Genomic DNA, 23719 nt, shown 5'->3' with positions numbered 1-23719 from the left:
AGATTCTGGCCAAGGCCCTGCCCCTGCTGCCTGGGGGCTGGCCACCTCCTTCCCCCCCTCCGCCCCAGGGTTGTGGAAGGGATGGGAGAGCGAGCACCTGTTATTCTGTAGGCCCTCGATTGTGCTGGAAGCATTCCTGGGGCTGAGGCCAGCCAGAGCTGGGCCTGGAGCCCTTGAGGTCTTGCTCTTGGGGACAGAGCCAGTGAGGGGAGTCGGGAAAGTTAGTGGGAACAGAAACGGGGAGGTGGAGGAATCACTAACCCCCAATACAAAGCCCCATATACCTGAACCCCATGTAAGGCTACATACCCGAGACCCAGTGTACCCTCAAATACCAACTGTGGGGCTCTGACTCTCTTCTCCCTGCACTGCTCTGAGCCAAGATGCTGGCTTCTCAACTTCCAGCTCCCCCCTGAAATATAAGCTTTGGCTTTCAGGATGCCCTGATTCTTGCACTCCCAGACTCTGGACCTGGCTCCCCAAATCGATTGTTCTTCTCATAATAAAATCTTAGGGTACCCATCACAATCTTAGCACCCCAGGTCCAGGAATATGACGTTTCAGTGGTTTCCCTGAATAAGTTCCCTAGCATTTCAAAATCCAATGCCCCCCCCCCCCCCCCCGCAAGCAATGTTGGGATTACATTATCCCTCCCCCCACTCCATGTTCCCCAGATCTGGATGCTCAAGGTTACGTCCTCCAAAGTCCCAGGAATCCCGGACTATCTGCCTGCCAAGGTCAAGAGCATCCCCTCTACAAATGCCAATCTCCCCTCTGCCAATAGAATATTTAGGTCTCAGGAGTCAGGTTCATGTACTTCAATATTCAGTAACCTTGAAAATCACACTTTTTGGATCTCTGAAGAGAATCAGGAACTAGATCCCTGCAGCCTCAATGGTAAACCCCTAGGCTTCTAACACGTTCCCTTGGCTCTTCAGTAAAACCAAGGGAGGGCCAGCCCGGTGGCTCAGGCGGTTAGAGCTCCATGCTCCTAACTCCGAAGGCTGCCGGTTCGATTCCCACATGGGCCAGTGGGCTCTCAACCACAAGGTTGTCAGTTCAATTCCTCGAGTCCCGCAAGGGATGGTGGGCAGTGCCCCCTGTAACTAAGATTGAACACGGCACCTTGAGCTGAGCTGCCTCCCGGATGGCTCAGTTGGTTGGAGCGCGTCCTCTCAACCACAAGGTTGCCGGTTCGACTCCCGCAAGGGATGGTGGGCTGTGCCCCCTGCAAATAGCAACGGCAACTGGACCTGGAGCTGAGCTGCGCCCTCCACAACTAAGACTGAAAGGACAACAACTTGACTTGGAATAAAAAAGTCCTGGAGGTACACAATGTTCCCCAATAAAAAGTCCTGTTCTCCTTCCCCAATAAAATCTTAAAAGAAAAAAAACCCAAAGGAGCTCACAGGATCCCATCCTCTGCTGTATGTCAGGAAGCTGCCTAAGGAAAGGAGAGTATTTGTCTTGTTGCCATGGCTACCAGGAAGCCCAGAACTAAATCTTGAAGAAAATGAAGTCATTCTTGATTATCTAGTGTGTGCTGTGTTCTTTCACTGGAGTCCAGAGATGTATAGTATTTTCCCAGTGCCAGCCCTATTTAAATCAGTTTGTATGAATTTCCTCTGTTAATCCTTACAACCCTATGAGGTAATCCCTATTTTACAGATGGGGAAACTGAGGTTGAGTGAGGTTGGGTCTTTTGCTCAAGATCACACAGCTGATCCTATATTTATTGAGTGAACAGAGCCCTGCCTCAAGCCATTTCTCCTCATCTAGGGATCCGGGCAGTGGGTGAAAAGGAACAGTGCACAGCGGGTCTGCACTCCCCACCCCATCCCTGGTTCCCATTGTCCTTCATCCCAGAAGAAAGTTACAGAAACTTTCACAGAGAAACTTGCATCAGTGCTCTCTGTTCTCTTGGTGTTAAACAGGCTGACCTTGAGCACCAGCTCTGGCCTCAGACGGGGCACGTCCTTGGCTAACATCTGGGCCTTGGACAAATGGTGTGTTGAGGGATGGCTCAGTTCCGTCCCAGGTTAGAATGGAGCAGCCGTGGGAGCTTCTGCTCAGTCAGAGACACGGGTGGTAGGCCAAAAGAGTCAGTTTCTCTTCATGGTATCCCTGATCCAGTCCAAGTAGCTGCAGACTTTGGTGTAGACACCAGGCTTGGTAGTAGTGTCACAGGGGACATCACCCCAGGACACAATGCCCTGCAGGATGCCCCCACAGACCAGGGGTCCCCCGGAGTCTCCCTGTGGGGAGAAGGGAAGCTTGAGTGATAACCTTTCGAGCCATGTCCCCACCCCCATCTTAATCACCATTCACAATCTCAATCAAAATCCAACCCTACCCCAACTCAACTTACCACAACCCAGTTTAACACAAACCAATCCAACCCAACCCCAACCCAACACAACCAAATACAACTCAGCCAACCCATGTCCAACCTCACCCCATGCAACCCTAACCCAACCCAGCCCCTACAACTTCTTCATTTAAAATTAAACCAGACCCATACTCAGCCTCACTTCCAACCCCACTCTACCCTCAATTATCATGTCTTTTGCATCCCAAACAAAATTTACTGCCTTCCCCAATTCAACCCTGACATATTTCCCATCTAAAATCAAACCGAACCCATTCCCATTCTCAACTCCAGCCCGTACCATCTCAAACCAACCACCACATCGTCCACCTCAAACCCAACCCAATCCTACCACCATCGCTAACTCCAACCGCACCTCCATTGTAACTGCTCTTCTTCTCCATCTCCAGACCTACCCCTAGCATCTTCCCCGGCCCAAAGCAAGCCAAACCCAACCCCATCCCAACTCCCAAACCTGTTGCTCTCCCTCTCTCCTCCCGGCACGGCCCCCGTTGGGCTCTGACCTCACAGGAGTCCGTGCCTCCGCCTTCCACACCTGCACACACCATGGTGTTCATCAGGTGCCCTGGGTAGTCCTGGTTACACGATGAGGCCGAGATAATGCTGATGTTGGCACAATGCAACGTATCTGGGAGATACACTGGGGAGGATAGGGGACTTGGAGTGAATCCAGAAAATGTCGCGTCCTTGTACCCTCTGCCCAAGAGCCCTGGAGAAAGACACCCGGCTCCAGTCTTTCACTCACCTTGTGACATTGGGCTTCCTGTGTTTCCAGCGTTGTTAGATACCAGGCCCCAGCCAGACACCACACAGGTCTCACCGGGCTGGGGGCAACGGGTGGGCAGCGCCACGGGGCGCACTTGAGGGGAGAGGCGCGCGGGCCGGGTCAGACGCACCAACATGACGTCGTGGCGGTGGCTGTGTGCTTCATAGTGAGGGTGAGGGATGATTCGAGAAACAGCCCTCAGTTGCTCTGGGCCGTCGTGCTTGCGCAGATTGTGCTCCCCCAGCCGCACTCTCATGTTACTGCGCAGGCGAGTGATGCCCCGCAAGTGGAGGGAGGGGTAAACAGAAAAGTCAAAGAGCGGGCAACCTGGGGTCCCTAGACTCTTTGGGAACCTGGGTCTCCCATGACCCTCTTCCCAGGGCCCTGTAGACAATAGTTCCAGCCTCTGCCCCTCAGGGACCCAAGTGTCCATAGTCATGCACACAGCTGGAACTCAACCCTCAGGTTCCAGCTCTTTCTTCCTCAGAATCCAAGATTCTTAGATCCCTAAACCCTTCCCGCCATGCCCCCTCAGGGCCCTGAGCCCTGCCTGTATACCGGGTTTGGCAGTGGGCTGCAGACAGCACCCAGTCTGGAGCGATGAGGGAAGCACCGCAGTTAAAGCGTCCATGTTCGAAGAGGGCCACTTGCCACGGTTGGGAATGGGGCACACACTCCTCATCTCCCAGCATCTTGCCATTGTTGCCTTGGGCCCCTGGGGGGGATGGAGGGGGATGTCTGAGACAGAGTCCTTTTTCTTACACCCTACACCTTCCTCCCACCCTGCCCTCAATACATATTTTTCACCTATGCCTTCCCCCAACTTCTTAAGATGTGCCTGCTGTTGATGTTTTAGCACTGCCTTCTCTCTAGCTTTTATGATTGCTGCTTGTTTTCTTCAGAACTGTCCCGTCGTCCCTGCCCCCCACCCATTTGCTACAGAACTCAGAGAGAGAAGATGGGGAAAGGACCAGAGGTCAAGAAGTCCTCTGTGTTGGGAGTGGAGACAAGGAACATGGATACAGTCCAGACAGATGGTCACTTGGAACCAGCCATTCAAGGTCACTGAGCTGTCAGACATCAAATGGATGTGGCCACTCAATATTTATGACACACAGTCTTGGCTCAAGAGTCTGAACATCTCAGCCAAGTGCCGTGTCATACAAGGATGTGGACTTGACCACACAATGTCATGGGCAAGTTCACAGGCACAACCGGTCTTCCAAACTTGGGAACTGATATGGGCAGCGCTTTAAGGTGAAACTCACTTGCACGTACATGGGTTACAGCTTCAAGAATCACAGCACAGGGGTTCATATGTGTATAGGAATAAGGACAGTTAAGACAAGGGTGTGTATTCATGCACACATACACACATACACACATGGTCACAGACACAGATTTGGACATAGAAGCTCAGACCTAAGTGTACAGTCTCCAGTGTGTGACTGCACACACCAGGTCACAGACATGCACAGTTGCAAATGGGTTCTGGACATACAAGGTAGGGTCCTTAATAAGAGTACACGGGGAAGGACACTGATATGCATTCAAGCCCCCTAAAACTTGTTCACAGACATGGGTCTATAGTATTGTGGTTAAATCTAGGGTGAAACCCTCCTGGGTCCAAACATTATCTGTGAGATTTTGAGGAAACTACTTGACCACTTTCCTCATTTGTAAAATGGGATTGTTGTAAGGATTAAATGTGTGTGTGCGTGTATGATGCCTGGCACATTGTAAGTGCTTAATAAATATTAGTTAAGGGCCAGCCCAGTGGCTCAAGGTGGTTGGAGCGCTGTGCTCCTAAGGCCCAGGTCATCGGTTCAATTCCCACATGGGCCAGTGAGCTGCACCCTCTACAGCTAAGATTGTGAACAACGGCTCTCCCTGGAGCTGGGCTGCCCTGTGCTGCTGTGAATGACATGGTGTGAGCCGCTGGTGGCCGGCATGAGTGGCCACTGGCGTGAGTGGCTGGCGAGAGCTCTGAGCTGCTGTGAGCGGCCGACCAAGGACCAGTGACCGACTGCCTCAGCTGGGGGGGCGGGGGGGGCGGGGGAGCACAAGGCTCATAACACCAGCATTGGCCAGGGAGCTGTGTCCTACACAACTAGACTGAGAAACAACGGCTTGAACCAGAGTTGGGGGGCGGGGAAGTGGAAGAAGGGGGAAAAATTAGTTATTTTTAACAAAGGACACACAGATTTATTTATTCAGACATATATGTGGATGTTCAGGTTGTGGACACAAATTTAGCCAAAGTAAGTCAGATGTATGACCAGACCCAGATAAAAATAGTCAAGGTCAAAACTGTGATTCATTCCCAAGTCACTTTATGGAGATTCAAAGTTATAGATACTGACCCAGAAGGTCAACATTCAGATGTGGACCCACTAGGTCAGACCCCAGGGCAACATCTGGACACAGGGCTGTGCATTCAAGGTCAAGGACATAGCTGGAGATAGAGCAGCCAGGACAGGACACATTTATCCATCTCTAGATCCACCTCAGCCCACAAGTCAGTCAAGGTCACTCATCGGGTTTCACATACGGGGACCTGGCTCACACGTGTGGGCAGGATGTGGACACACAGGGCCTTGCACTCCCCTCCCACCATATACAGAGAACTGCACCATGCACTGGACCTCAGCAGGGATGTTGTCAAGGTCACAGGACCATGACCCCCTACACTGGGCTACATGGATATGTCCCCTCAAGGTCACAGCCAGGCACACAGACACCCACACCTGGGCAGGATTTGTACAGCCAAGACCAAATGCCCACACTCTCTCCGCTAAGGTCAGGAACTGGGCCAAGGGCCCTGGCAGGGATGGAGGAACGCGGATGTGGTGGACAAGGGGTTTAACCAGGGAAGGGTGGGGTTGTCCTTCAGAGAAGGGCGGAGGGTGCAGGCTGAACAGCTGGGCACCAAGGCTGCACCTGGCCAGTCCAAGCCAGAGGAGGGTGGAGGCCCCAGCTGGCTGCAGCAGGCAGGCGGGAGGTGGAGAGGAGAGAGCAGGGACAGAGCCTAAGGCGAGGCTGGCAGCGGGTTGAAGGGGCCCCCAGGGGCGAGAGGGTCATGTGCGTGTGGGTTAACGAAAGTCCACCCTCAACTCCAGGGTACAGGCATCAGGTTACAATCAATTTCTCCACGGGTGGTGGCTGAATGTGGTGTGGAGTTCTCCTGCCACTTGGGGTCACCTTGGCCTAGTGGCTGGCCCTCTGTGAACCACAGCGCCCTCCCCTGCCAAATGAGGCCAGCAGCCCAGTGCACAGAGGTATTTCTTAGACTAGATGAACATCCCTAGCGCTGAGCAGCGTGTTTGGCATATCCTGAGCACTCAGCAGAGCTAGCACACCCTTACGTGGCACTCCCGTGGGCCAGGCACTGTCTAGTGCCTCATGTGTCTGTTGTTATCTCCATGGGACAGTTGGGGAACCCAGCAGAGACGTTAAGTAAATAGCAAGTGGCAGGGCCCAGAGAGAGGAAGTAATTTCCTCAAGATCACACAGAAAAGAAGGGGCAACCCCAGAACTCAAACTCAGGTCTGTACCATCCCAGGCCTGTGTCTGTTGTCATGGGCAGTGAGAGGCCCCAGGGGCCCCGGGGACTCCACAGCAGTCCCAGGTCCCCCGATGCTCTTGGGGTAGAGTGAGGACTCAAGGATGTTGACGTGTGGCTGAAGTGGGAGTGAGAAAGGAGTCATCAGATGGTCTCTGGGTAAGGAGGGACTGGCAGATTGCAGGGACTGGATATACTCGTGGGGGTGGGGGGATTAGGGCACAACCCACTCCCACCTGGGTCCACCTCACCTGCAGATGTGAGCAGGAAGGAGAAGATGAGGAGAAGCCACATTGTGGAAGAGGGACCAGGGCTCTGCTGAAGTCTAGGGAGGGGAGAGAGTGAACCGAGGTGAGGCTGGACCCTCCTGCCCCCACCGGAACCCCCCAGACAAAACTTATCCTGCTTAAGAAACTTCTTTTCATTATTCTCGTCCCAAACTCCCACCCCCATCCTGTTCTTCCTCCCTGGTCCCCCACCTCTGAAGGGTCTGCCTTTCTTCCAGGCACTGGGACGGCTGCCCAGGTGTCCCCGCAGCCACTCAGATCCCAACACCATTCCACATGCCCCTGGGTCTCTCTCTAGCCCCAAGGCCCTGGCTCAGAGGACGTCAGGCCTTATCCTAGTCTTGGCTCCTGCCTCTTGAGACCCCACCCCCTCCCATTCTTTCCCTCCATTCAAGTTCTCCCCCTCCCCCTCTACATGACTCCACCGGGTCTTTCTACACCTGGAGTCCATCACTCCTCTTCCTGCTCACAGCCCTCATGAATCCCCAGTACCCCTAGGATAAAATCCCAGCCCCCCAGCCTCACTTTTGAGGACATGAGTGGCTTCTCCCCTTCCAGGTTTCTCATGACCTTGCCCTTCTAGACATAGCTGATTCTTCCATTTTCCTTCCTGCAATTTCATGCCTCCATGCTTTTGCTTGGGCCGTTCCGCCTTCCAGAAATGCTATTCCCTTCAAGGTCCATTGCCTCCTTGAGGTCTTTTCTGACCTCTCCCAGTCAGTGGTGTCTGTCTCCACCAGACTGAGAACTCTTTGAGAGGATGCCCAGCACTGCCTGGCAAGCTTCCAAATTCATCTTCCAAATTCCTATTTTCTCTCTGAGGCTCAGCCTCCACCTCTTCTGGGAGGCCCTGATACCTCACAGGTATCTCTGCTGGGTCCCACAGTGCCTTTTCTGCCTCCATCACAGCACAGATCCCCAGGAATGCTCAGATCGAGTTCTCTCTGTGTCCCCAGCGACCTGGGATCTGGCACATGGGACGCCTCAGGGAGTTGTACTGAGCTGACCTGAACCGGTGATAACTCCTGACCCTGTTCTTGGCTCTAGTACAAGCGTTTTCAGGGACGTCCTCCTGATTCACTTCATCCCCTCCCCCCACCCTAATGCAGCTCCTTCTTGCATCTCCAGGACATTTTCTTGGTTCAGGTTCAACTTGAGGCTCCAGTAAAGGACACATGGACCTACCCAAGTGTCCTGACACTTAACTTCCTCAGGGTGATCCATGTCTCCCTGCCCCCAAGGCAGACCATGTCTCCCCTCACACTGCCCCCAATCCTGTCCCAAAGATCTCACCCCCTCCAGGTCCTCCAGCAGCATTTGGTGCAGCTTGCGTGTCAGAAGAAAGGGAGCAGACACCTGAATGTCTGAATTTATAAGCTTCCAGTCCCACCCGGATCTGGGGAGGTTGGGTAGGGTGGGGTGGGTGGTGGCTGAGAGGCGACTTTACAGGCGGGACGCCTAGGTGGCTGGGGGGGTGGGGTACCAGGCCTAATAAGCATTTATTGGGCTGAAACTTTTGTCTGAGTCTACAAGGGGGAATTCCCTGCCAGGGGCAGTTCCTCAAGGGGGAGGAGGCAGGAGGGCAAGAGTTGAAAATTGGAGGAAATTAAAATACAGAGCCTGGATTCTGGAGCCTATAATCTGGAATTTGGAGTATAGACACTGGATTCTAGAGTCATGCTTCTTGTGCCTGGCGTAGAGTTCTAGATCTTGAATTCTGGACCTGAATCTGGAGCTCTAATTCTAAATTCTGGACCCTCAATTCTGGATCTTCAATCTCTTATTCTGGGTTCTGGATCTTGGATTCTGGATCTCATTCTCTGATTCTGGATCCAGATCTCTGGTTCTAGATCTTGGGTTCTGGAACTTAATTCTGGATCTCCAGTTCTGAATTCTAAATTTGGGGGTCTAGAGTTGGGCTTTCATGACCTGAAGTCTAGAGTGTGGATTTTGGAGTAGTCTGTGTTCTGGAGTTTGGGTCTGGAAACTGGATCCTGGAGTCTGGCCTTTGAGTCATAGGTCTCAGACTTGGATTCTAGATCCTGGGCCTTTGAATCTAGAGTTCAAACTAGAATTCTGGAGTCTGGTATTTGCAATCTAGAAGTTGAGGTAAGAAACCTTCACACCTGCTGTGTGAAGCCTGGGGCTAGAGTACAAATGGTAGATTTTGGATTTTGAATTTTGGAGTCTGGACCTTAGAGTCTAGGTCTAAACTCTGAGGTTTCATGGGTTTACTTTGGAATGTGAAGTCTGGAGTTTCAAATCTGAATGGTGCACTTAAGAAGCTGGACTGGGAGACGTGAGCCTGGCTTTTACGAATCTTAGATTCCTGGAATCTTGACTCTAGAGTATGAATTTGGAGACTGGAAGACAGGAGTCTTTATTCTGGATTCTGCGGTCTTGATTCTGGGTTCTGAGGCTTGAAATCAGGATTCTGCTTTAAGAAGGCTGGAGATCACCACTAAGATGACCCAAGGCTTTGCGAATTTGAAGTTGTGTTACAGGGCCTCAGAAGGCTAGAGGGCCCTGAGCAATTGTCTAGAGTCTATCTTGCCTTGTTTAACTAATAATGAGGCACAGAAAGCAGGAGGCACTGAATGTAGATCACCCCGTCAGTGAAGGATGGGACCTATTAGAAGTATGGTCACTCCCCACAGCTGGAAAGCCATCACCTTTATGGGAAGGGGCTGCAAGATGGGGGCTGACTGTTTAGGAGATCAGTGGCCAATATCTAGGGGTCCCTGGCCCTTGATTTCCCCAAGGAAATATGGGAGAATGATGGCATCTAAATCCCCATGCGTGGCGGAGGCTCACAACCAGAGTCTGCTTGTCGAGTCGGTAGGAGGGCACCCCACCCTCACAAGAGGTGACATTGGTGCCCCTCCTCCCGCCCACTCTGGCGAGTCAGACTTGGCTGATGGGTGTGCTCCTGGCCATCTCCCCAGATGTTCTTCACCTCTGCCGAGGCCTGAGTCCTGCCCTCTACCCTGCTCCTCCTCCTCTCACAAGTCTTTCATCAACTCCGGTGGCTCGACCACCAACCAGGAGGATCTCCTTCATCTGACCCTGAACTCTTGCCACCTGCTCCTGGGAAGCCCCTCTCACTCACTGTGAACTAACTCACTCCTCTTTCCCCAAACTCTCCTCCCCATGTCAGGGATACACCCACCATCCACCCAGTCATGTGACCAGACCCCCCCCAGGTGCCATCCCCTACAACCCAATGGTCCCCAGTGGTAGCCCCTCCTGCCCCTGCTTCTCTGGGCCCCATTTTCTCCTTGGCCTGGCCACAGGTCAGGCGTCCTGCTCTGCCTGGCCTCCCACATTCCAGTCTGTTCCCTCCATCTATCATCAAGTGGCCTCAGAAGGTTCTCTACGCTTAGAGCTGACCCCACCCCTCCCCTGCTCCCAGCCCTTCCATGGTGACTAACCACTCATCGCCCCTGGACAAGGTCCCTGCCCTCAGCCTGGCATTTGAGGCCCTTTGGGTCCCCCTGCCACAACAAGCCTTATCTTGAACTCCCTTTCCCAGGGAGATAGTTCTTGGAGAGGTCTGGGGGCCCAGACTCCTGGGTATGAGGGGTTAGAGGTGAGGAACCAGGCTGGGTCTGGCCGCAGCCCTGCTTCTGCCTGGTTTCCATTCTGGTATCCAGACCACCTCTGGCGTGTGGACCTGGAGCTCCTGCCCAACATTTTGTGTGTCTGATCTTAGTCTCAAAAGAGCAAAGTACCTCATGCTGGGCACTGAGGAAGCCGGGAACTGTGGGCAGTGCTGAGCAGAAGCAGGACACGGTCTGACTGTTCACAGGCCCCCTCTGGCGTCTGTGTGACACAGACTACAGAGGTGAGGAGAGGCAGAGGGCCTGGAGGGGAAGTGAATATGGGACTGACCAGGAGCGTGGGAGGGAGGGAGGGAGAAGGGACCCACTTCCAACCCGTCTGAAGCCCCCAGGGTTTGCTGACAGGGCCGGTGGGAGTGAGAGGCAGCCAGCAGTCAAGGATGATCCTGAGTTTTGACCTGAGTGACACCTGAGCAACTCCAAGGAGACATGTATGCCAGCCCCCCCCCACACCTGCTGCCCCCCCTACTCCATGCTCACCAAGTCCAGTGGAGCCCACACTTTTCCACCGACCTGCTCATCTTCCATCCCAGGGTTCTACAGTCCCTGTCACTTGGCTGCGCTTTACTCTCCCTCATCAACCCTCCCCAAACCTAGTCCCTCTTCCCCCGACTCATGGATGTTCCCTTTAGCCCTCTGTCCCAACCCCAGGTCAGGCCGTGCTCCCACAGGACCCTCACCCCCAGCCTTCTTCACAGCTCCCAGCCTCGGTCTTCCTCTGCAGTCCGTCCCCACCTATTCCAGAAGGTCATTCTTATCTCAGAACTGGCTTTGCCCATGCATGCTCACCCCCCTTCCATGGTGCCCCAGGACCCTGGGGAGGGGTGCCGCAGTCAGAGAAAGCTTCTTGCAAGAGGTGACATTTGGTAGGAGCCCTGAGGGTGGGAGGTCCCGTAGATGGAGCCCCCTCCTCTTCCCTGCTGGCACCCACAAGGACTGTCCTCCCGAGCCCTGCTGCCCTGCACAGAAACTGGACGCTGACATCCCACTGCCATTGGCCAGGACTGGAACCACTATCCCTCCTGTTGGAATCCCACCACGTTCCTCTAGGAGAGAAGTCTGGAGACAATGGTGTCTTTCCTCAGAGCTGGGGAGTCACTGTGTGTGATCTGTGAGCCCAGATCTTAGAGCCGGGGCTTTGCAGGCAGAACCCGATCCTCACTGACCTCACTTTCTTCCTACACTGTGGGAGGACAGGAGCTCTCTGGTCTGCCGTGGCATGCTTCAAGGAATCACTGCATCTAACTCATTTCCAGGTGCCAAACTCAATAGCCCTGTTATCTACAGCAGTGTCGTTGAACTGGAAGTAGATTGAGGACACTACAGGCCACAGCACTTAAATGTCCCCACCCCATCCCTTACCCTCAGTAAAACTGAATACGCATCAAGTTCTTGCATATTCCAGTCTTTCTAGACACAGGCCACCTGGAAGCACAGGGTCATCCCAAGAGATGAAATGACAGCTTTCCCAGCCCTCCCAACCTTATGTCCTGAGCTTGGAGTCGGGGTGGGGGGGGAAGGGAAGGCACAGAGACAGATGTAGGCCAAGGGTTCTCAAACTGGGGAAATTTTGCCCACCTCCTGTCACCCCCAGGGCACATAGGCAATGTCAGGAGACATCTTCTCACACAGGTTCTTTAAAGACACACAGAGGCGAATGGCCCTGTTATTTGTAGGACGGATGGGTGTCCACCCTGGGAGCATGGACAGTGGCACATGGTAGATGCCGTCCATGGAGCACTGAGCAGAAGCTGGAGTACTACACTGCAGTGCACACCAAGGATGGACCTTCCAACCTGCAAACCTTCCAACCTGTAGCTGCATCAGTCAGGGATCTCCAGAACAGCAGAACCAATAGGGTGTGTGTGTGTGTGTGTGTGTGTGTGTGTGTGTGTGTGTGTGTGTGTGAGAGAGAGAGAGAGAGAGAGAGACAGAGAGAGAGAGAGACAGAGAGACAGAGAGAGACAGAGAGAGAGACAGAGAGATGGAGATTTGTTTTAAGAATAAGGAATTGGCTTACACATTAGATGTCTCCCTGGAGTTGCTCAGGTGTCACTGGAGACTGGTAAATTCATAATATTATGGCAGACCTAAGGTTAAGAATTCAGGTGAGAGTTGATGTTGCAGTCCTGAGTCTGAAATCTCAGGGAAGTCCAACTGACTGGAAACTCAGCCAAGATTCTATGTTTCAGTCTTGAGGCAGAGTTTCTGCTCCCGAAAACCTCATTTTTTGGCCTTTCAGGCCTTCCACTGATTAGGTGAAGCCCACCTACACTACGGACCTAATTGGCTTTATTTCAAGACAAGCGATGTAGATGTTAATCACACCTACAAAACACCTTCACAGCAACATCTGGACTAGTGTTTAACCAAACAACTGGGTACCTTAACTTAGCCAGATTAACGCATAAAATTAACCATCACAGTCTTAACCCTTGTTACTTGGCATCCAACGCATCTCATTAAACCCTACTTAGCCCCTAAATAAAACGATACTCCTGCCTTACACGGTGTAAGCATCCTGCGTACCACTGAAAACCCACTAACCTTTTCCTACCAAGTCCTTGGGTGATGTTCACTCTTTTCCTTGATATCCTGTAACTTAAACACTGTGATGTAATGTTAATACATTGTATGGTAGGTGATAAGTGGGTAAGAGAGGGAAGGAAACAAGGATATATACACACACAGGAAAACATATTCATAACAAAATAAGGAAAACGTGTAACAATTACCATCCTCATTTAATTAACCTGTCTCATGATTGATTGTAGCTGGTATTTCCACTTACCCTTTTCCACCACTCAGTCCATCTTTCCTTTGCCGTCAGCAAGCACCTCAGCTGACCTTGCTTCTTTGCCTGGAGTGTAGACTCAAATTTTCATGCTTGACGAGTCTGGGCCATTAGTGGTCCTGCCTGAAGTGGGCTGTGCTTCTCCATCACTTTTAATCCTCGTGCATGTTAGTACTAAGAGATGCCTAAGAGATCTTTTGGGTTCCAGACACACTCTTCCTTATTTCCATTGTGGAAGAATGGCCCAGTTTCCCCTTGGTGATCAGGATCAATCACCCCACCCTGAATAGTAACTGATTTCTTTGCCTGTTGATTCAGAAGCATGAGGAGCCCAAGATGGCCAGGTAGTTGTCTTCACTTTCAGTTTAATAGAATTATTGTTGTATCTACTAGTGGACGTATTCCTTCTTTTGGAACTAAGACCTAGAGACCAACAGAGCAGAAGGTCACAGACACAAGAAGCAAACATTGTGTTAGTGGATCACCAAGTGTAACAGTGAGTGGGGCCACTTCCATTTCCACCCTCCACCCCCTGATTCCTGCATGCACCCATGACTTAGGCAGGCAGCGTGGGTCCAACGCCTGGTTCTGCTACTATACAGTTGGGCACCTTTGGCAAATTACTTACCTCTCATTTTTCTCATCTGTAAAATGGGTTAAAAGTATTGTCTAGAGCTAGGTGTCCAATACAGTAGCCACAAGCTATACGAGTATGTGGCTATTTAAATGGAAATTAATTAAAATTAAACAAAAATTAAAATTCAGTCCTCCAGTTGCATTCGTCCCATTTCAACTGCTCAATAGCTGTATGTGGTGGTGGCTAGTTTCTCTGGATAACTCTGACTCGTACAATTTTTGTGACCACGAGTGGTTCTGGAGAAACAGAAGCTTTTGAATGTGCTTTGTGAATTGGTTCTAGGGCTTCTGGTTGGTTTTCTAATACAAGTACATTTGAAGGCATTCACGACTCTGTTTCCAGTCATAAAGAGAGCATTGAAAGTCGGTAGTGTGACGTGGCAATAGAGACACCAAAATATTACCATTGAATGGTCCTAGTCAAATACTTACAAGAGGCAACATCGTGCACGGCATGTGTAGAATACCTTAGGATATGTTTTCAAACTAACAGGTGTATGCGTCTGCTTCCCACACCTTTGGATGTGCACTATTTCTGCTCATCATTCAGTTGTGAGGATTTTAAAACTTCCATTTTGAATTTTTCATCCATTTTTCCCCACTATGATTTAATTTTCATCACGAATTATTCAGATGATGGTTGGGTTTTTGACTTCTGCCTGTGGCTATTATGTCAGTGTGCTAACTGAATATTAATTTTCTTGCATCACGGTTGGAGAACACGGTCTGGGTGATATCACATGGTTTTCATAATTGTGTTGAAATCTCACACTTTCATGGAGCGATTGGTCCATTTCTCCCCGTGGTCGTACTAATGTTTTATGTTAAGGATTATGAAGCTATTTTATTAGGAATATTCAAGTTGAGAATTGTTGCTTCTTATAAATTGTATTGCTTTGTAGCAATCAACTCTAATAATGATTTTAGTATTAATACTTAATTTGACTGATATTAAGAAAGCTATACTGCATTTCTTAGGGGTAATATTTTTTGGTAAATCTTTTTTCATCTTCTGCTTTCAAATTTTCTATGAGTTTTTGGTGTGTCTTTTGTAAAGAGCATATAACAGCCTTTTACACTCTGATTTGAGTTTAACCATTTGCATTTATTGTGATTATTGATATGTTCGGCACTTTTCATAACATTATCTTGCTTTTGAGTGTCCTGCTTTTCCTATGCTTCCTATCTTTTTTTGGATTACTTGATTTTGTTAGTGTTTTTCCCGTTACTTCATTTCCCCCTTTCTGCTTGTTTGGAATTCGTTTACCCTAGTTCTATTCTTTTGTGATCACCCTTGATATTTTATTATACATGTTCATCTTAACAAGGTCTCCAATGAAAGACTATTTTAGCTCCCACCTGCATCCCAAAGCAACCAAGCACCTGAGAATACATTCATCACCCTCTTCCTGTTTGCAAGCTATTGTTTTCCAGGATTTTAGTCCTGTGTCTTTTAAAAAATCACCCCTTAGATATTGTCATTCTATGTGTTTACCATTCCTTTTGCATCTCAGGCTGATTTTCTGGGATCATTTACCCTCTTGTTTAAGTGTATCTTCTAATAGAAGTTTCTTTAGTGAGGACCAGGGTGCCCAGAACAGGGGGATGGGGGCAGTGCCCTGGGGTGACCCCTGACCCTGACTCTCAGGCTACCCTCACTCAACTTCTAACATTCATTCTCCAATTCTGGGGGCCGCCCTCTCTCAGGGTTTATCTTTTTCTTTCTTTTTCTAGGCAGGTATATTCTGCTCTGCTTATTTTAATGTCTTAGAGTTCATTAATTTTTAGGTGTCTTTCAGATACCTTGCAGATATCTTGGTGATAAATGCTCTTACTTTCTGTTTATGTATAAATGACTTTATTTCATCCTCAATCTTGCAAGGTATTTTTACTGAGTGTAGAATATTAGGTCAACAGTTACAGGTTTGCAACATGATAAATACATAATCCCACTTTTGTCACTCCTTCTGGCTTCCATTATTGTTGTTGAGAATTCTGCTGTATTTCTAATTGTTTCTTCTTTATGGATGATTTATCCTGTCTTATTATTTTTAATATTCTCTTTGTTTTGGATGCTCTGAAGTTTCTCTATTTTGTGTCCGGACAAAAATATTTTTTGTTATCCTGCTCAGAATGCCCTAGGCTTTCTGCTTTCCTATTTTCAATAGTTTTACTATCTTTTTAAACATTGTTTTCCCTCTCTTCTATTCTTCCCTCTGGGGGATGTTCACTATACTTATACCCTCTCATTCTGTTGTCCAAATATTTTAACACCTCTTTTATATTTTTCATCTTTTTGTCTCTATGCATTGTGACTAATTTCTTCTAACATATCTTGCATTTCATTGATACTTTCTTCAGTTTTGTCAAATTTGCTCTGTAATTTTTTAATAATTTAAAAATATTTATAAGTATATTCTTAATTTTTAGAGCTTACATTTGTTCTTTATTTCAAATTCTCTGTTTAGTCACAAAATCATCTAGTTAACAAATAAGTGAAATTTGTTCAAACTTCCTCAATTACCTTTCTCTCTCTTTCTTGTCATTTGGATGATTTAAATCAGGATGTGAAGAAATCCAACTTATTGCATTTGATTGACGAGCGCTTTGAGTCTCTTTATTTCTTTAAATGCTTCTTGCATAAGCCGTTCTATATTCTGAATATAACAGCCTCTAACATCTGCCATCCTCAAAGCCTTACGTCTGTTGTTTATTCTGCTCATTTTGAGGCATAGTGGGTTTCCTTCTCTGGTGTCTGCTAAATTTTAGACTTGCTGATGGTACTGAGAGCCTAAATTGGGACTGGGAAAATTTTTCACCAGAAGGAATTTGCTTCTCTTTCTTCCAGAAACCAGGGTTCCCCTTGCCCTGGAAGCACCCCAACTTCCATAAGGGTCTCAGACCAGCAGTTCCAGGCTGTCCACTGCCGCCCCCAAGACCAGCCCCCAACTCAGTTTTCTTGTAGCAGCACTTCCACCGGCAGGCAGCCTGACCTCTTCTGGCCTCCCGGTCTCCAGCCTGAAACATGATTTCTGGAAAAGACTAGTTCTTTGAGGCACTGCTGGTTTTATAAAAGACAGGGAGAGTTTCAAGGATCCCCAGGCTCAAAAAATTCTCGACTCTGTCCTCAGTCTCCTCTATCTCTGCCCTTGGTCTCCACATCTCTCACCCAGAGCAGCCCTCTCCACGATTCTCCCCCACCCGTCTCCAGCAACAGCAGCAGGGTCCTGAGGCAGATGAGAATGAAAAATTCTTAAAATGCATTTAAGAAGCAAACAAAAATAGGTCAGCTAAAGCTAAATAAACTAAGCAAGAAAATCCCAGTCACTTGCCATTTGCTCATCAGACTTTTTAGAAATTGCACAACGTCCCCAGAGTCAGTTTCTCCTAGTCTCCCAGGTGTGTCTCCTTCCTTTGGGATCCTGTGGCCCTCCTGACCAAGACTCCCAGTTCCCAGGTGGGAAGAAGCCCAAAGAGGGAAAGCTATTTGCTGGAATCCTTTGAATGGGAATGGAAGCAAAGAGGATAGTTCGAACAGAGATGGTTCTTCCCTTAGACTTTATTTCTGGGCTTCGGAGAAAGGGACAAAAAAGGTGAAAAATCAGCTTTTTCTATCACTGGTAAGGCTGGGTCAATATTGTGCCACTAGGGGGCATTGTGCACAAGAATCCTTTTTTGGTGGGATTAGACTCCTGGGGCTGAGGGAGGAGGAGCTGGGAACTCAGATTCTTGAATTCCTTCCGCAGCATGTATTTGGGGGTTCAATTTCATGCGTCCTAGTCCCTGGACGGTTTTCTGTATCCAGTCAGTGAACTTGCAGAGGTTGGTGTAGATGCCTGGCACGTTCCGTTGGCCACACGGGGTCTTTTCCAAAAGACATGAGACCCGGCAAGAAGCTCGTTGCAGACAAGGGGGCCCCCAGAGTCACTCTGTTGTTAGAAAGAATCCAAAACACAGAGAGGTGGAGATAGATGTGAGATCAGAAAGCAACCAGATGAGACAGAGAGACAAAGACAGGAAAAAATAAAGACAGCAACACACCCACCAGAGGTTTCACTCCAGTGCTCTGCCTGCACTTAATTCTGCTCCCCTATATTCTAACAGCTGGCTGGGTTTTCTGGAGTTTGTTCTTGTTCTGTCTTTGTGTCTTGTTTCTCTGTTTCAGTAGCTTCCAGAGTCTCTGTGCCTCTCTGCATCTCTCTATGTATTGTTTTTTCCCCTATTTTTCTTTGCCTTTCATCTTTCAATCTCTCTTGGTGTGTGTGTGTGTGTGTGTGTGTGTGTGTGTGTGTGTGTGTGTGTGTTTCTGTCTCCCTATGTCTCTCTACTTCTGTTTCTTTCTTTCCTTCTGCTTCTCTTTATTCTGGTGTTTATTTCTCTCTGTTTCTCGCAGTCTGTCTCTTCGGTTGTCACCATCTCCTCACGTCTCTGTTTCTCACCACGTGTCCCTGTCGCCCTCCCTTCTCCATCTCTCCCTGGACCTCCTCCCATCACCTCTTCCCTCATCTCTCACAAAGCAGGAGTCCTTTCCATCCTGTCCTCCAGCACAGAACATGCTGGGGTGGTAGTCGGGGGCATAGGTGGTGTTGCAGACACCCCCGAGATAGCCGCGCATTGGAGCATTTTGGGCAGGCTGCCTGGAACGCAGAGCTCTGGGTCAGCCCCTCGGGATGGGCACAAAACCCCTCAGAGAAGGCAGACAACCTACACTCATGAGCTCACCACCCCCCAACAGACCCCAGCCAGACACGGCGCAAGAATTTCCAGGGATCAAGCATTGGGAGGCGATCCTGAGGTGCTGGATGGGGTCAGGCTGGAGCAGCGGCTCTTTCAGCTCGATGAACATGAGGTCGTTGACCACAGCAGGATTGTCATACTCCGGGTGCTTTATGTTGAGGCTGGTCTCCCTCACTCGGCTGCCTGCTTCTTGGTGGGCCTCAAGGCTGTGCAGGCCCAGCCCGATGGTAAATGCGCTGGGGGGACGGGGGACAGGTGAGCTTTGGGGCAACGACACTGTTATCGCCATACTCGCCATACAACCCCACGTCCGTCCCCTTACCCAACCACAAACTTCTCTCTAAGCACGGCACTAAGAGGCACTCAATCGTGATCTCAAATTGTCATTCACAATCAATAACCCAGAGACAGCAATTGGCCTTAACTCACCAGCGACTCAGCAGCTGAGCTGAGATTTCAACCCAGGGCTGAGGCTTTCCAAATCCACAGCTGCCGCATCCCTCCCAGAGCGGTTCCCAAGTTAGCGCGGGAAACTGAGCCCGGTGTTAGGCCTGTCCTCTCAGCTAACGTCCCCCCAGGACCCAGGCCCGCCCTGTCCTGCACTCACCCGTAGAAACAGTGTGCGGCTGACAGGACCCACTGCGGATGCACCTGGACGCCTGCGAAGCTCAGTTCGTCTTCCTCGAACAGCGCCGCCTGCGGGGGCTGCGAGTGCGGGTTGAGGTCCTCGCGGTTTACCACGAGGCTGATCCCGTAAGAGGCGAAGTATCCTGAGGGCGGAGTTAGGGCTGGGGGCGGGCCCAGAATGGAGCAAAGCTTCTGGGGGCCGGTCTCGGTGCAGAGGCGTGGTCAGGGTTAGGGGGCTGACTCAGGAGGCAGGACTAGGACTCCTGGAGGTGGGGTTACAGTGCGGGGGGCGTGACCAGGGCTTCGGGGCGGGGCTATGATGCTGGAGCTTGGCCAAGGGCTTCGGGTGCAGTCAGGGATCCTGAGGGCAGTCAAGGCTCTTAGGGGTGGGGTCAAGGATGGGAAGGTGGGCTCAGGAGGTGAGACCAGGCCTCCTGGAGTCGGGGGTCACAGTGCACGGCATTTAAAGGGAGGATCGGGTTCCTTGGGGTGGGTTAGGACTCAGGAGTCTAAGATCAGGGTGCAGGATAGGGTCACTTGTCAGGAGGAGGGTTTCAATTCTCATTCTAGTCACACCCACCTCCGGGATCTACATGGACCTGCATGCCATCACACACACACACACACACACACACACACACACACACACACACACACTGTGCCAGGCTCCTGCACTGCTCACGCAGGGTGGCAGAGACAGGGGCGATGCAGCCAGACACTCAAGGAGGCAGTGTTGGTCTCTGAAGTCTCGCCTTCCCCAGCTCAGCCTCCTCCACAGCCTCACACAAGCCAGCTCACACAGAATCACCATCACATTGTCCTGTGACACGAGTCCCTGGAGGTCAGAGGATCCACCACCCAGGAAGCAGGCACAGATTTCCAGCAATGGGTGACTCCCGCAGAAACACAGTTTCTCTTTGAGCAGCACCTTGGGCTTCCCACGTCCTCACAGCATTATGACAACATTGCTACTGCCCTCCTCCCGTATTCAGAGGCACAGATTATCAGTCATTCACCCAATGACTCACCCACTCTCTCACAGCCACACCATGTCACCCACAGAGGCATGCAAGGCCACACATACTCAGTACACAAGTGGCACACACACAAATTCCCTGTGATACAAGGAATCACACGTGTGCAACCAGAGGGCACCGGTCACACAGTCCTGTCACACATGAAGCTTTAGTCACCCAGGAAGACACTGAGTCATGCCTGAGCAGTAACAAACACTGTGACCTCTGGCACAGATAGTCACACACACATTCACGGCGATAATGAGGTACCCCAAGAAACAGCCCCAGGAGTTTCCTGCCATGATGGTCATGCCAGCACCTGGGGATGAGAGTCAGTCTCAGGTGGATCTGGAGGACCTACAGCCCAAGTGTCTCCATCTTTCTCTTTCTCCCTGTTTCCCTGGGATATTATTGGGGACAAGGACCTACACCCCCACACACATGTCATAGGGTTTGAGATCCTGGCCCAGAGAGGCAGAGAGACTGAAAGAGAAAAAGAGAGGAGAGAGAAGTAGAAAGAGAGAGAGAACCAGACACAGAGGAAGTGATAGAGGTGTCTCCTCTTCTATAAACTGGGAGAAATAGGGGGATGGAGACGTGGTCCCTCGGCGAGGGAGGGAAGATGGAGACAGAGTACTTGAGATATGTAATCAGCGACTGGCGAAGAGTCAGTCAGGGAGATAGAGATTCAGTGAAATAGAGAGACTGGGGCAGAGAGAGACAGAGTGGGGAGACGCTCCTAACTAGAAAGTGAGAGGCTTATGAGGCGAGCAGACAAGGAGACACGAGCCCGAGGCTGAGCACCCAGTGACATGCAGCTGTAGGGAGCGACGATCACGGCGACGTCCCGGCTTGTCAGGGGCAGCGGATGGGCACCCTCAGGCTCACCTGGCTGGCCACCTCTCGCTCCTGGATCCTGGCTGGCTGAGCTCCTGCCTGCGGCCTTTCACAGGGGCCCTGTGGCGACTTATAAGCATCCCTGGCTGGGCTGCTCTACCCCCCAGGGACACATTCCTGGGGTTAGGTGTTGTAAGCTTCCAGCTCAGTGCTCCCAGGCTGCAGTCAGGGAGCCAGCAAGGGTGGGGGCGGGGACCCAGCCAGGACACCTTTGAGTCCCTTTCTTGGTTCTCTCTCAACTCTATCATCTATCTATCTATCTATCTATCTATCTATCTATCTATCTATCTATCTATCTATCTATCTATATCTATGTCTCTCTCAATCTCTATCTCTACCTCTTATGTTCCCTCTCATCTCATGTTCTCTCTCATTTTCTCTTTCTCTTCCCTCTTCCCTCTTCCCTCTTCCCTCTTCCCTCTTCCCTCTTCCCTCTTCCCTCTTCCCTCTTCTCTCTCTCTCTCTCTCTCTCTCTCTCTCTCTCTCTCTCTCTCTCTCTCTCTCTCTCTACATTCAGTAAATGTTTATTGAATACCTATTGTGTTTAGGCATCAGGATTGAGATCTGACCTTCAAGGAACAAGTGGTATGCCTCCGCCTGCCCTCCCATTTCTCTAAGTACTACAATTCCTGCTTCCAAGGTAGCATTAGCAGCGATGGCCAAGGCCACTTTTACTGCTTCCTAGTTCCTATCGCTGTGCCATGCACGGGTGTCTAAGTAAGCTCACCCTGCGTTTGTGACCATGGGTGCTGCTGGGAACCTTCTTGTTTTTATTTTTCAATTACAGTTGACATACAATTATATTAGTTTCAGGTGTATGACATAGTGACTAGACAGATATATAACTTACAAAGTGATTCCCCCAATAAGTCTAGCACACTCCTGGCACTATACATAGCTATTGCCATATTGTTGACTATATTCCCTGTGCTGTACTTTACATCCCTGTGACTATTTTGTAACTACCCCTTTGTACTTCTGAATCCCTCCCTCTATTTCACGTAGCTCCCCAACCCCCCTTTCATATGGCAACCATCAGTTTGTTCTCCGTATCTATGCGTCTGTTTCTGTTTTGTTTGTTTATTCTGTTTTTTAGATTCCACATATAAGTGAAATCATGTGTTATTTGTCTTTCTCTGTCTGACTTATTTCACTCAGCATAATACCTTCCAGGTCCATCCAAGTTGTTACAAATGGTAAAATTTCATTCTTTTTATGGTTGAGTAATATTCCATTATATATATATATATATATATATATATATATATATATATATATATATATATATACACACACACACATATATATCACCTCTTCTTTATCCATTTATCTATTGATGGGCACTTAGGTTCCTTCCATATCTTGACTATTGTACATAATACTGCAGTGAACATAGGGGTGTGCATATCTTTTTGAATTAGTGTTTTGTATTTCTTCGGATAGATACTCAGAAGTGGAATTGCTGGGTCATGTGGTAGTTCTACTTTTATTTTTTTGAGGAACTTCCATACTGCTTTCAATAGTGCTTGCACCAATTTACTATCCCACCAACAATGTATGAGGTTCCCTTTTCTCCACATCTAACATGTGTTGTTTGTTGATTTATTGATAATAGCCATCATGAGAGATGTGAGGTGAGTATCTCATGTGGTTTGAATTTGCATGTCCCTAATGATCAGTGATGTTGCACATTTTTCATTCACATTCTCTTTCTTATTCCCTCTCTCTTTCTCTCTCATTAAATCTCTCTCACCTTTCCTCCCTCCCCCCCACCCCGCCCCAGCAAATTTTCCCAGGTTCAAATTCAGACTGCATCATGTTCTACTTTTGCAATCTTGGGCAGGTGCCTGCACCCCGCAAGCCTCCATTTTTCCATCTGTAAGATAGGTGTAACCACTGTTTCTCACTCCAAAAATATATCCAGAGATAATGTGGGGAAAGTGCCTTGACACAGTGTCAGGCATATGGTAGGTGCCCAGTAAGTGGGAGCACGACAAAGCCTTCAACCACTAAAGAGCAATTGTGCACCTGCCATACTCCAAGCTCTGCTGTGAGCACTTACAATACAGCAAAGTCCAGCGCTCATGGGGCTCATGTCCTAGTGGGGGAGACGGACAAACAGAAACAAGAGGGATAAGCAAATATGTGTCTGGTAGTTGTATGTGTGCAGAGAACACGGGTTAGAGAGTGACAAGGATTGGGATGGGGTTTCTGTAGATAAGGTTCTGTGTTCGGGAGTCTCAGAGGAGGGGATATTTAGAGAGAGCTGTCATGCGAGGGGAGTGATGCAGGAGAAAGAAAGAACTCGGTGAGTGTGAGACAGAACAAAGAGAGGGAGTGGGGCAGATTGTGCAGGGGTTCCACACCAGGGTAAGGAATTTGGGTTTA

General features: G+C 49.7%; 1 protein-coding gene and 1 pseudogene across 3 annotated transcripts; both read right to left on the bottom strand.

The window, feature by feature from the left end:
• Positions 1-1699: 1699 nt before the first annotated feature.
• KLK15 (kallikrein related peptidase 15) lies at positions 1700-8353 on the bottom strand. 2 transcript variants are annotated; one of them, XM_019741463.3, is made up of 6 exons: positions 8298-8353; positions 6969-7042; positions 3714-3870; positions 3135-3415; positions 2893-3029; positions 1700-2255 (listed from the first exon to the last, which is right to left on the bottom strand). In XM_019741463.3, exons 2-6 carry the CDS (start codon positions 7009-7011, stop codon positions 2103-2105), a joined length of 771 nt encoding a protein of 256 aa, XP_019597022.2. In that variant the 5' UTR covers positions 7012-7042; positions 8298-8353; the 3' UTR covers positions 1700-2102. The 2 variants fall into 2 exon arrangements, with proteins under 2 accessions (XP_019597022.2, XP_074171684.1); XM_074315583.2 differs by lacking the exon at positions 8298-8353 and adding an exon at positions 7530-7599.
• Positions 8354-16584: 8231 nt separating this feature from the next.
• Positions 16585-23426, bottom strand: LOC109452494 (kallikrein-4-like; annotated as a pseudogene). Its single transcript, XR_016022237.1, has 4 exons — positions 23394-23426; positions 21323-21377; positions 19399-19561; positions 16585-19027 (listed from the first exon to the last, which is right to left on the bottom strand). The product of XR_016022237.1 is annotated as a kallikrein-4-like (transcript).
• Positions 23427-23719: the final 293 nt, after the last annotated feature.

This window comes from Rhinolophus sinicus, chromosome 8 (assembly GCF_057876585.1).
Source record: "Rhinolophus sinicus isolate RSI-liver-muscle chromosome 8, RSI-T2T, whole genome shotgun sequence".
NCBI lineage: Eukaryota > Metazoa > Chordata > Mammalia > Chiroptera > Rhinolophidae > Rhinolophus > Rhinolophus sinicus.
The sequence above is the reverse complement of the archived record's forward strand: the minus strand, read 5'-3'. Positions and strand labels throughout refer to the sequence as shown.

What these genes read in the sequence shown, in the direction of transcription:
- KLK15 (XM_019741463.3), bottom strand. Translation starts at nt 7,011, where the DNA reads ATGTGGCTTCTCCTCATCTTCTCCTTCCTGCTCACATCTGCAG. An exon ending in CTTCCTGCTCACATCTGCAG is followed by an intron (nt 3,871 to 6,968) that starts GTGAGGTGGACC and finishes CATCCCCCCCAG; the next exon opens with GGGCCCAAGGCAACAATGGC. An exon ending in GCAGCCCACTGCCAAACCCG is followed by an intron (nt 3,416 to 3,713) that starts GTATACAGGCAG and finishes TCGCCTGCGCAG; the next exon opens with TAACATGAGAGTGCGGCTGG.